General features: G+C 31.2%; 1 protein-coding gene across 12 annotated transcripts in view; it reads right to left on the bottom strand.

Annotated features, from left to right (window-relative positions):
• LOC118194587 (serine/threonine-protein phosphatase 1 regulatory subunit 10-like) overlaps window positions 1-13391 on the bottom strand; it is a 105847-nt gene that overhangs the window by 14818 nt on the left and 77638 nt on the right. For 6 of the 12 annotated variants that reach the window (XM_085818101.1, XM_085818099.1, XM_085818108.1 and 3 more), the window contains 7 exons: window positions 11383-11469; window positions 9271-9455; window positions 4543-4620; window positions 4136-4411; window positions 3298-3510; window positions 3052-3197; window positions 207-426 (listed from right to left, as the gene is read on the bottom strand). In XM_085818101.1, the coding sequence (XP_085674227.1) occupies window positions 207-426; window positions 3052-3197; window positions 3298-3510; window positions 4136-4411; window positions 4543-4620; window positions 9271-9455; window positions 11383-11469 (1205 nt within the window). The remainder of the gene's footprint in view (window positions 1-206; window positions 427-3051; window positions 3198-3297; window positions 3511-4135; window positions 4412-4542; window positions 4621-9270; window positions 9456-11382; window positions 11470-13391) is intronic. The other 6 variants (XM_085818102.1, XM_085818105.1, XM_085818103.1 and 3 more) reach the window with 3 other exon arrangements.

The raw sequence follows: 13391 nt of genomic DNA, 5'->3' as shown, positions 1-13391 counted from the left end.
CATCTCCACTATTGCTATAATTAATCAGGAGTTTATTACATTCCGCAAAATATCTCGGTGATTTTATGAAGTGGTGGTACGAATGGGAACACACAATTTAAAATTATGGAACATAAACAAGTAAAATATATTTGATAGCTGTTCGAATTAAATTTTACTCTCTCTTATAATTACATATTGCATAAATATAACTAGTCACAACATACCTTTGGACTCCTGGGAATTTTCAGATGGACTAACTATATCTGTTGATTCTTCATTAGGAGGTGTTTGTCCTCCTTCCTCAGTTGTATCCATTGGCTCACTTTCTTCTTGATTATTAGCACTATTTTTCTCTTCTGAACTTGTAATTTTTTCTTCATTTGTAGCAGAATCTTTATCTTCTTTTTTATCCTCGTCATTCATTTCTAACGTATCCTTGTAAAACTGAAGAATAAAATATTTAATTTCCTCTTGTGCTCATAAAATCCGCCAATTCATTATCCAACAACAGAAAAGCAGAAATTAATTAAATCAAAATTCATGTTTACCTACTAATCAATACCCTGCAATACTTTGTAACAATACTAACTATAACACTTATTCTATGGTTCCCCCAATGTTCAATGCTTTAAAGAGACTACAGTAGTGAGGATATTATAGAAGGTGTATTGCCAAATATTGGCTAATGCATAAATATTCTCAAAATCATTAGAAATTAACAGGCTGAATAAAATGCCTAATATATTTACAAAAGAATATTTATATCTATGAAATTATTTCATAATAAACTTGATTTATTTAAAATTCACTCACAAAATTTCAAAATACCAAAGATTATGCTAAATTCTAAATTTTTACAAGTTTAATTTTGGATATGCACTAAAATTCCCTAAAATTTCCTTTATGATATGTAAAAAAAGACATGATTTCACCAATCTCTTTCTCCCACATATAAATATTTCAGAAGATTAAAAGATTCAAACACATTAACATATATATAATATATATAACAAATATTCTCTATTCGTATAAAGCTAAGATAAATTTAAAATTTAATTAAGAAATTTTAATTGCAAAAAATAAAAATAAAATTATTGCATATATGTATAGTATATAAGTAATAAGATGACTTGGAGTAAACTGCAACAGAGTGACAATGGTTCTCTCTGCATTATAGCCTGTGAAGACTTTACTGCATAGTTAGAAAGATAACACTCAAAGAAAGACTTGTAGACAGATGTGGCTGAATTGAATATAACTTTTATTAACTTTAACTTAACTTTTATTATTCAAACTAATGATCAAAACATACTGTTCATCACTACACAGAGTATCGTATTTTAGAAGTATGGAAGCTAGCCAAGAGAAGGTTTTGGTTTAGATCAGAAAAGTTTCAGTTCTGAAAATTTTGAGTTCAGGTTCCGAGTTAGCTATGTCATCAGCATTACACAAGCCATGCAAGAGGGATTGATCTAGAAATGATGCAGTTCAGAAAATCAGTTAAGGATGCCTCATGATAGATAACATGCTTGCAGATCTTTTTTTCAGAATATTCCAAAATTACTCAATGGGATTTAAACCTGGGCACTCGGCTGTAAGAATTCACTAAAATACTACTCAAACCAGATACTGGTCAACTGGGGATCTGTAACAGAAGCAGTTTTCTTATTGGTATTTTGTATTGCAACCTGGACGACAGAGAAGCACGTAGTGTTGTAAATGATTGGCCAGAGGACCAATACACCTAGATGCATTGAGGATGCCTGGTACAAGTATTAAAGGTACGGGGCATTGTCAAATGAAAACATCACAGGCAATTATTGAGCTGCCATAATCTAGTACAGTTGACTCATGATCATAATGAAGGATTATGATCATTTATTGCTACTTATCCCTTAGAGTTACTTGATTATTCTTCCTTTTTCTCTACTGATGTGACTACTAGACACTTAGATGCATTGAGGATGCCTGGTACAAGTATTAAAGGTACGGAGCATTGTCAAATGAAAACATCACAGACAATCATTGAGTTGCCATAATCTAGTACAGTTCCAAACCAGAACAATCAATTTGGGGCTTCAAGGGGTGTTGACATATTCTTAGCCTACCATTAGCATGACGTGGCTGGATTCAAGACTCAATACTCCATGCAGCAACGTTGATCATGTTTCCAATCATCAATGATCCAGTCATATGTGTTCTGTAGTCCAGTGCAATGAGAAGTGAAACCCATAAAGTGAAGCAGATATTCCATAATCTGTCTGTCTACTCTCATTCAGCTGGGTGGTCACCTGAATTAAGATTTTTATGTCGCTGGCTATGTATGATAAAACTGAGTCTATGAAGGATTATGATCATTTATTGCTACTTATCCCTTAGAGTTACTTGATTATTCTTCCTTTTTCTTTACTGATGTATTTGACATACTGTTGACTTACTTTGTTGACTCAGTGGAAGAAAAACCCACAATTCCCAAACTATTTTTAAACCCATTTCTTCAATTGAAGGTGTCTCAATACAAAATTTCAACCATCATGCTACTTTTGAAATCTGCTTAAAGAAGCTATACTTACAACTATAACCATATTTACTTAACAATAAGACCCTCTTCTTTTGCGACATATTTGTTCTAAAATTTGATGATAGATGACATGTTTCCCCCATCTATTTCAAAATAACTTAAAAGTGTGCAACAGAACTTAACTGTGGGCAAGAAAGAATTCGATAGAATGTTCCTCAAACCATCTACTGGCCAACTAGGATCTGTGACAGACTTTATAAATGAGAATTTTGATAAAGATAGTTCAGAATGTGAGGAAATGCATTATTATCATATTATACAGAATAATTACACTGTTTAAATACTAAATAAGACATACAAGTAAGTCTTATATATATAACATATATATTTATATTTATTTATTGCATTACTACTGCTATGAGCAATTTCATTTTAGACCTGGATCCATACACTGGTCACTATCTATTTCTATTATGTATAAAAACAATAATTTTCTGTAAAAATGAGTATAAAATTAAGAAATAAAAGATAAAAGCTTTGCAACATACTTGCAATTTTGGAGCAGTTAAAGTGGGAGATGTAGGAGAAGTTGCTGCTTTATTAGGTTGCACTTTTTTCTTTCTTTTTACAGGAACAATTGGTTGTGATATTAATGCATCCATAAAACTTGCACTTTCATGAAGTACATGTGCTGCTGCAAAAGAAATTTATATTATTAACTGAAAGAAATTAGCTTGTAAAAATTTTAATATGCTGTGCACAGCATAATAAAAATAACAGTATGACATGCTTACGTCGTGGCTTTGCAGGAATCAATTTGATGCCTTTGTTAGCTGCTGAATTTTCATTAATAGCCATAAGATTTTCAGGCTTTATTTTTTTCTCTAGTATCCTATCAGGAGCATTAATTTTCACCTGAGCATTTTTAACAACAGCAAGTGCACTTTTATCAACAGTAGGAGCCTTTTTGGGAATATTCTTTGGCAATGGAGTTGCTTCTTCTAAACCTGCATATAAAAGCAATAAATTAAACACATAACTAAAGCTATGCATGAAAATTTTCTACTTTCAAACAAAATTTCATTTTCTTATTTGTGAGAGGTGACATTAACTAACTGAAAACAAATCTGATACATGAAAATTCATTTTAAAATATCTAGCAGCATTAACTGATAGAGAAAGGAACATTGGTACCCTTGTCTCTCAGATTTTAAAATTACATTATCTATTAAAAGTGGAATATGTATATAAACCTGAGTAATATTGGGACATAAACAATAAACTACTCAAAAGTCAGCGGATGTATTTATTTCTGTTTAAAAAGTTAACATATATTAGACATAAGACGTGCGAGACCAGCTTAAATGTAAAATTACATTACTCGCCACAATATTTTTTGCAAATAAAATAATTGCGATTCTAATTCCTTATGCAAAAGAAATATATTACAAAAAACTGCAATTAAATATATTCTATTAAGATTCATTCTCTTCCATTATATACAGTTAGATAAATTACTGATTCTTGAATTAAATCAAAACTCACACTGCTTATTTAATTATTAAAAATTTCTCCAACAAAGTATAATAAAGCAAAAGATTAGTGTCACTAAATATTTAATAATTAAATTACCAGTGGCACGGAATTTTTTCTGATATAATTTCACTGTCTTCGGTCGATCAGGCCGTGGCTTTTTAGGAGGAGGCAATAAGGGCTCAGGATCAATTTTTACATCTTCATAAAACTCAACTTTTTTAGCCTCTTTTTCACTTGACGTGCGTTTCACTCCTTTTATCTTTGCAGGATTCTTGTCAACTAGCTCTTTAACAGTTTCTACAGCAGGCTTTTCTTCTTCTTTTTTGTCTTCCTCAGGCTTTGTTACTTTTTTCTTTTTCTTTTTTCCTCCTGCTGAATTATAAACAAACATACACATAAAATTATAGGTGAGAAGACATAAATAAGTGATTAATACATTTCAATACCTACCGTAACAGAATTTCATAAGGCAGTGCAATTGTAACAGACCAACACAGACATACCTGCAGGAACTTCAGCTTTTGTTCCTTTAATTATAGACATCCATTTGGTTACAACTTCAGAAGAAAGAGTCTTCACTTCTGTTAAAAGAATATAATAAAAATTTTTGCAGCATTCACAAACCATCACAGAAATGAACACATTTTTAAGACATTAAAAGAGCTATAACACAAACAGCATCAAATGCAAAAGCCAGAGTTAACAATTAACCATTATGAATCAATAAAATGATTACCACTAATGAATTACTTCTATAAAGGATCTTACCAATATAGCATTTTCATGTTAGAAATTATTATAAAATATTATTTATCAATCACAGCATGCAGTAAAATAACAGGCAAATGCACATACTTTTTACATAAAAACTGGCACAGATGTACTTCTGTTTCTAAAAGTGAGTCAAGATATTATAACTTAAAATAGCTATAAAAGGGAATTTCAAAACAAGGATGCATTACATCTGCAGTAATTCATTTCTTTACTTTATATCTGCATTCTTTTTTGGGGAGCTCCTATTTAAAATTGTCTTCTTAACAAGCTAAATACATACTTATTCAGTTCTGCTTTTAATTGAATAATGAAAGCAGAATTGTTTTATTCTGGCAGAGATCCTTGGCAAATTTTCTCACAATGCATAACATCATTTCTCTACAACTAACGCCAATCTAAGTTTGAAATTTGCTTAACTTTATAGTTCAAGTTGGTGCATTTCTTTAATATCTATTAATATTCCTCAAATTACAGTTTACTACAGCACATACTTTGTAACACAGATCTCTAGTTAGGGCTGCAACTTACATTAGCCACCAACTTAAGCGCCCATGCGAAAATACATTAAACTTGTGATTATGATACACAAATATATCACTGCCTTTAATGAGGAATTAGTTAATCTCTAAAAGCATGGGCAAATAAATATTTTGCCAAAAGTTGCAAATCCTTAACTGAAGTGTGTGTGGGGGGGATACAAAATTAACAATGAAAATTTAATAAAAACTTGTCTTGTCCCTAATAAATTATTTAACACAAAATGTTCAACATGAGTTTTGTTTCATTAAATCATAGTGCTAAACATCCTAAGACAGGGGTTTTCAAATTTCTTAAATTTTGTACCACATAATTAAGAATAAAAAATGTATGTAGCATCATGTACTATAAGAAACACTACTTTACATTCATTTAGATCTTTTGTAAAAGCTACAGTTCTATATCTCCCATTCTACTGAACCAATTGTCGAAATTTAACTTGCGATTTCCATTTTCTGAAAGCGCAACTTAGGATATATATTGCATTTATATATAGCATTATTCTAACATAAAATCAGACTTTTCCTGATATAACATACCCCTTTTTTCCAATATTTTGGCTCTATGATTCAAATTATGCCTAGATATTAAATTTTATAATTTTTGGTGAAAATTTTAAAAATTTATCTTGGCACATTTTTTTCAGTTTGCATTAAGAATAAGTCACTTGGCGTACTTCTGAATTTACAGCAACCTATTTTCCTTTCCCTTTTTTCATTGTACATGAGCGGAAAAATGTCATCGTTCACAGCTTCAAACAATTTTAACACAGTGTGTAAACCGCATTTGGCGTTAATGTCGCTTATAACAAATTATGCAAAACTTCAAAACGCACCAAAATGTAAATTCACGTACACCTTGGGAAATTTTGAATACAAAACTCTTAATTTTGGCTGATCTTTAGAATATGGTAACTGGTAGTTTGGCGACATTTTGGAGGCGATAAAGGTTACTACCTGGGACTTTGGTAATAATGTGAGCAGTACTCAGTTCCGATTACGCATTATTTTGTGTGAGGGAAATGAGAGATCATGGGATATGTCATGTGATATTAATGGACGAATTACGGTTCTTTAATCGGAAAAGGGGGGAAATCGGGAAATTTTGTATTTGGCTTTATTCTGTGTTGTGTGAAACAGAGTTTGTTAATTTTTGGATCCCATGGCCCTAACTAAAGTGAATTCGGAATGGGTATTTAGTGGAATTGAAAGGGGTAGTAATAAGTGTTTCTTTAAGGTTGTGTGAGATAGAAGTAAAGATGTTTTATTAAGTTACTTATTTTACCTGGTACCTTGCTGTGAACTATAAGTATGATTTTAAAGATCCTGAAACAGAAATAAGAAAAGTTTATCGGACACGTAATCAAGATTCTGAAGAAGAATAGGTAAGTTAGTATTTTTAATTATTTGAGGATATTATTTTTATGCATTGTTCTAAATGTAAGGTGGAAGTAAAGTAATTTGCGTAAACGTGCATGGAAATAATTTAAATATTTGACACTAAGTATTTGTAACCATTTGTAATGTTTGCGGTATGAATTAGTTAGTGACGTTTGTAATATAATAGATAATGTACAGGTAAAAGTTTTTGGATATTTTATTTATTTTATACGGGGAAATGTTCATATTTGGAAAGGGTATATACTTTTTCGCAATCAGGTAATTTCATATATGTTCTTTTTACCGGGTTTAAAGATTCAGAAAATTGTTATGCATTTTCGTGAAATTTTTCTAATTTATGAGAAAAAAGCAGTGTACATGGATATAGTGAAGAGTGTGCGCAATGCCATTTTTGTGCAATTCTGGGATTTTTTTTAAGTAAAAATAAGTCGACGTGTACATGGTTTAGTGATATTTTAATTAAATGATAGTTATTTTGTGAATTTTATGTTTGTAGGAATTTGGTACACGTTTAAGTTGAAGTAAACGTGCATGGAAATAATTTAAATATTTGATACTAAGTATTTGTAATGCTTGCGGTATGAATTCGTTGGTGACGCGTATAATGTAATAGATGATTTAGAGGTAAAAGTTTTTGGATGTTTTATTTATTTTATATGTGGAAATGTTCATATTTGGAAAGGGTATAAACGTTTTCGCGATCAGGTAATTTCATATATGTTCTTTTTACCGGGTTTAAAGATTCAGAAAATTGTCATGTATTTTCGTGAAATTTTTCTAATTTATGAGAAAAAAGCAGTGTACATGGATATGGTGAAGAGTGTGTGCAACGCCATTTTTGTGTAATTCTGGGATGTTTTTTTAAGTAAAAATAAGTCGGCGTGTACATGGTTTATGTGTATGTGTTATTTTGAAAAACGCGTAAGGAGTATGGTATTGTGCACTTTTTCCCAATTTTGCAGTGAATATTTGTCATGATTAAGCAGTTTTGTTAGATAAAATTTCTAGCATAAGTGTAATTCGGCTAGTAGATTGTTGGAAGAAGTGTTCGGTAGATAAAAAGAAAAGAAACATGTCTTTACTTCGTGAAGACAAAATGGCGGCAGGAAAAAAAAATAGAGGGTAGCTGTAGGAGAGTTGGTCGCCAAATTTTCGCCAAAAAACGCCAAGTTACCATAATGTAAAGATCAACCTTAATTTTTTGCAGGTATGCTCAGAAATACAGCTTCTTTAACACAACAGTAAAATGTATAAAAATTATTTTAAAATAAATCATAAAAAATGGGCGAATTTTATTTTGAATGAACCTAAATTTCGAAATGTGAAAGGAAGAATCAAGTTTAATAAAAAAAGAGACATTAATAAATATATACCATGGAGCATGGAGAAGCTAAAATTTTGAGAGCTAATTTTTTTTTAAAAAAAATACTCGTGCGATTTTTACAAAACTTAGCACTTTGGTATAATTTGAGTCATAGAATTGAAATACGGGAAAAAAAATCGATACGTAAAAATCCGGTTTTGTGTCAAAATACCTACATTAGAACAATGCTATATATAAATTTAATATATATATCCTAAGTCACGCTTTCGAGACATGGAAAACGCAAGTTGAACTTCGACAATCAGACCAGTAGAACGGGAGATAAACTCACTTTTTTTTGTGCAAGGTGTACAACAGTTTTCAAAACAATTCTAAGTAATGAAGGATTTTGCTAGAAGATTAATCTTTCCACACACACCTCATTTTACTTTAAACAGCAAACTATAAGACCATTCACAATCGGTCCAATTCGCTAACAATACAGCAGAATCAAAATCTAATATTTTTATCAAATGCAATATTTAACTAATAATATGTATGCCTTACTCTGTTGTCAAAGGTCATACAATTTTTGAAAGTTAATTAAATCACAAATGTTCGGATTCTAATTATCAAAAGTAGGTGATTTTAAGCAACTATTTTATGCTGCATTCATGAACGGAAATTTTCGTAATAATTTCCTTAAACTCGTTATATCGTAATCACTTTTTCTCCGATATATGAATAAAACTTGATTGGTCACTCAGCAATAACTCATTGAATGTCTATCAACAACTTAAAAGTAAAGAGTCTCTTAAAAAAAATGACAACAAACGAAAACGTTCTCCAGGCCAGTAAAAAACTAATAAACACAAGCTACAGTTCGTTATACCAATTAACTTGTTTATAAAATGGCTTTTCCTAACGACCGCTTGAATTCACAAAATAAAAAATAAGGTTCAAAAGACTTCCATGGACGGAAAGCCATTAAGCTTATGCTTCTTAGCATCTGATTTTGAATTTTTCTACTCTAAACCAAAGATATTTGTCTAAAATAAAATCATACCATAAATATATATGCGGGATACATATTTTGTTATTTTTCTACGTAAGGTATACTACTATACTAACTACCGTTATATGGGGAAAAAAAAAGGACGAGGGGGCGGCACTCCCTTGCAAATCAAACGTAAACTAAATGAAACATAAAAACGTACCTGAATTTTCATGCTTCGTCAATGCTTTAATCAGTTTCGCAGTATTATTTTCCTTCAGCCTGCTCAAAGTCATAGGTAGCTGTTTGCACAATTTGAGCATTTCTAACAAGAAACAATGAGACGATGATGATTTTGCGTACTGAAGCCAAGTATTAATAGTTTCCCATCCACCTTTATCTAGATACCTGAAAATAAAAAAGCAAAACGATAACTATTTAAATGCAAAATACAAGAAAATGAGACGTAAATACGAAGAATTACAAGAAAATAAATAAATTCTATCGATATATTACCACGGCAACCTTTTTAAAATTCAGTTATTAAAATTTCTGCAAAAGAGGTACTCCCAATTATCAACAGACTAAGCGGAAACAACAATTTAATTTTACAAATACAAAATGTGTGGTTTTAAGCATTTTGCATACCCTCCTATTCATCTAAACAGTGAACAACCAAAACACTAGTGATAGTTTTACAGGCATTTCTCCGGGGCATAATGGAACGAACCCAAAACCAGTCACCAGCTATACATAGTCTTAAGACAAGACGGGGAAAAGTAGGGGAGCCACCAGTTCTTCGCCAACTTTCTGACAGTTCCACACTTAACTGAACAGCCCTGTCCCAATTTGGAAGAACAAGGCTTTCCGGGAATTGAGAAGTCTATTCTAACCGAACGGATAAAAAAATTCCAATTTTACTAAGGTATATTATGGGCACATCGTCGACAGTTAGATTAATCATTCTATTACTGAAGTGACCATAATCATACAACTCTCCACAAAAATACAAATAAAAGATCTCAGTTGCTGACGGCTTGCGTATAGAATGTACGACTGAAAGATGGCAGTCAAAGCAGATTGTAACGTTAACGAAATGGCAAGAAATGTCAACAATAAGGCTTCCGCCATTTATTTCCTTACTTGCATTACAAACCTTAATCCCAGTCATATATACAAAATTAGCAAAAATCAATTTCAGATGGTGTTATTTTAAGAAAACTTTTCAACTTCATGCAACAAGGTCTCTGTTCTTTAAACAGCATATACTGTGCATATTTTATTTCCTTAGCTGAGCCTTTTCTTCCCCCTCCTTAATATATATTTAAAAAAAAGAGAGAGAGATAGAGAGACCTGCCTAAATGTAATTTTACATTAAAAACTGGTATATGTCTCTTCCGTATATTCAGTTCATGTGTCACTAACTGCCTGTTAAAGCATATTGCGATTCAAGAACCAATGGAACGATCTTTTTACTTCTCCTACAGCATTCCCCCTTTGCAACGTCAAGACAAATAATTCTTTCTGACAATGTAGATGAGATTGAAATAGGGTTAGAAAGTATACAAAGAGACCTCATGCGATAACAAAAATCACAGAAACGCATGCAGCAAAGTCTGCGGTGAGAATGGACAATCAACTGACCATGAAAAAGCGTGATTAATTGACCGTACTGGTCAATTTTTTGACCAGTACGGTCAAAAATTTGAAATTATTAAACAAGCCAGTGCTTTATTATAGCAAACACTAAATACATAAGAGAATGGACACTTCATTAAGTTTTCCTGAGGAAAATTAATTTCCATTCATGTCACATACAAGGAAAACCGTTAATGTAATTATATAAATATCTCACGAATCAAAGCAGTTTCATTCAGTCGGCCAAGTGATAACTAAGTGAAATGTTAAGAAGAAAATCTTTCATCGTATAGCTAAGCGAAAAGTATTAATAAATAACACATACAACATATAATTTGCTAAAATCTCAAGACAGAAAATGTCTACACATTATCAGTATCTGACTATTTCAAACGAATTTCTGCATCATTAATTTCGAAATACGCAACTTAAACGCTTATGCGGAAGCATAACCAAAAACTGCGTCTAAACACGTTGCAGGTTCCGTATTTGTCAAATGAGTAATATTTATTATAATGGACATTAATTTTTAAACCGATATTAATTTAGATACAGATATTCAGAACATGAATTTCAGAAATATACTACTTAAAGCAAATCTTTTAATTAATCTAATTTCTATATAAATGTACTTCAAAAAAAATCCCTTTCAGATAAATATGTTACAAAATAACCTTAACTCTTTAAATACACTTACTCTGAAAGTATTTCTGGTTGTGTAGCTTGAAGTACATTGCAATAAACACAACGGCTGACAAGTTTTTTCGAAAATTTCTTCATCAAACTATACAAAAAAGGACAAAAGAAAAAAAAATCATTTCAAAGGGAAAATAAAAAAAAATCTAATGATGTATCGCTACGGCCAGAATATAAATTGATAAAGTATTTTAATTTGACAAATAAGGATGGATTTGCAGCTCCCACATAACGCATAAATCAACAATTTTTCAGCTGTTATATCAGCTAATTAAGATATATCATATGTTATGCTGAAAATGAGTAGTAAATTAGAAAACGTCCAAGTTCCTGAAAACTAAACAAAAGCATTAGTTCACCTCCACATGAAAATCTGAAAAGGAAAAAATGTTGTAATTTGGCTAAAAAAAGGAGGAAAAACAGATGCAGCTCCCCGAGGAAATATTGAAAAAAATGCTTATCTCGAATAAACAAAACAATACAAGTTACACAAAGGATAAGGAAAATATACATTTAATTAGGAAAAGTACAGATGATACGTAATTATAGTAAACACTTAAATCATCATAAATATTATCAATTACTTCTTATGCAAAATAAAACCTACCATAACAAAGTTTCAGAACTTATCTGATTTACATTATAACGCTACTTATCGAATCCTGAACAAGATATACTCATTAAACGAAACTTCACGCTTTAAGATACATTCATAAAACAGCAAATGGAACCGATTTTCTGAAAACTATCTTCAGATACTTCATTGATTCCAGCCATTTTGGTTCTCCTTCTTGTTCGTCTGCCCATAAACCACTGTTACATATCCACTTCAAGTACAAGCCTCGGAGTCGGAAATTTTGGGACATCTCACAAAATCTTCAACAGACATACAGAACACAGCGTATTTTAAGCAATACTGCAGTTCCGTTTCTCCAAGATGTTATAAATACAGAAATTCGGTATGTGAATGCTTTCGATAAATCGGATTTTCATTACTCGAAAGATTCTTCTTTTCTCTGCAAATTAGGCTTATCAAAGTTCCATAGAATTTCAAAACATTTTTTCAAACTTTAGAATATTGATGGGTATCAAAATTCCTTAAAACAGTTATGTGCTTCGTGGCATTTATAACGCTTACTTAAATTCTAAATGTACTTCAAAAATGTTAATACTCCAGTAGATAATTCAGTAAAAAAATACCACAGATTCAGCTTTAATGGAAATGCACATTTACGTGACTAAATAACATACAGTACATCAAATTTTTTTTCCGCCTATATGAAATTATTAGCACACAGCTCTAATTTCAGTACCACGGTTCGTAACACCTCATCGGGAAAAACAATGGTCAGGCTAAAATCTTTCGTTTTTACGATAATAAATAATGGTTCCTTTTTTTCTATTAAAATTAAAAATAACATCAAGTTCTGTTATCGCATTTCATTAGCAAATGTCTCGGACACTACCAATAATAAACTTCAGATCTTTGTTAAAATTACTTAAATGAAAAAATCTCCATCCAAGAGAAGTAAGAAAAATGAGATATCGTTTTAAGCAGATTTTTGCAAAGTTTATTAAAATAAAAAGTGCTCGTATTTTACTTTACTTCGTAGTTGACTAGCCATTATTTTTAGGGTTGAATGTTTCTTGAAAATAAGAATATCAGAAAGCATCAATTATGTCCCAAAACTATTCCTATAAATTGGTGATACTGTATGTTGTTTAACGTACCAATTATCCTACACTCAAAATGAAAGGGCATTCTCGTCTGTCGCGAAACCGGATGAGCCATTCCCCAACCCGCGCAATTTTAAAATGTAAAAATTAGATGCTATGCGAAGTTGCTACTACGCGTCTAATCGTTTTATAGCACGAAATAAATAGAAATAATGAAGATGGGTATAAACGCTACAAAACCCCAATATATGTTAATGGTAATGAAATTTTTTATAAAATATGATCCCACTTACTTCTTGGATATCTCAAACTAAAAATTCGCTGATATTAGAA

Source organism: Stegodyphus dumicola, chromosome 6, assembly GCF_044657685.1.
Source record: "Stegodyphus dumicola isolate Sdum_Otavi_A_Nest chromosome 6, ASM4465768v1".
Classification (NCBI taxonomy): domain Eukaryota; kingdom Metazoa; phylum Arthropoda; class Arachnida; order Araneae; family Eresidae; genus Stegodyphus; species Stegodyphus dumicola.
Note: the sequence above shows the minus strand (reverse complement) of the source record. Positions and strands in the feature narration are given on the sequence as shown.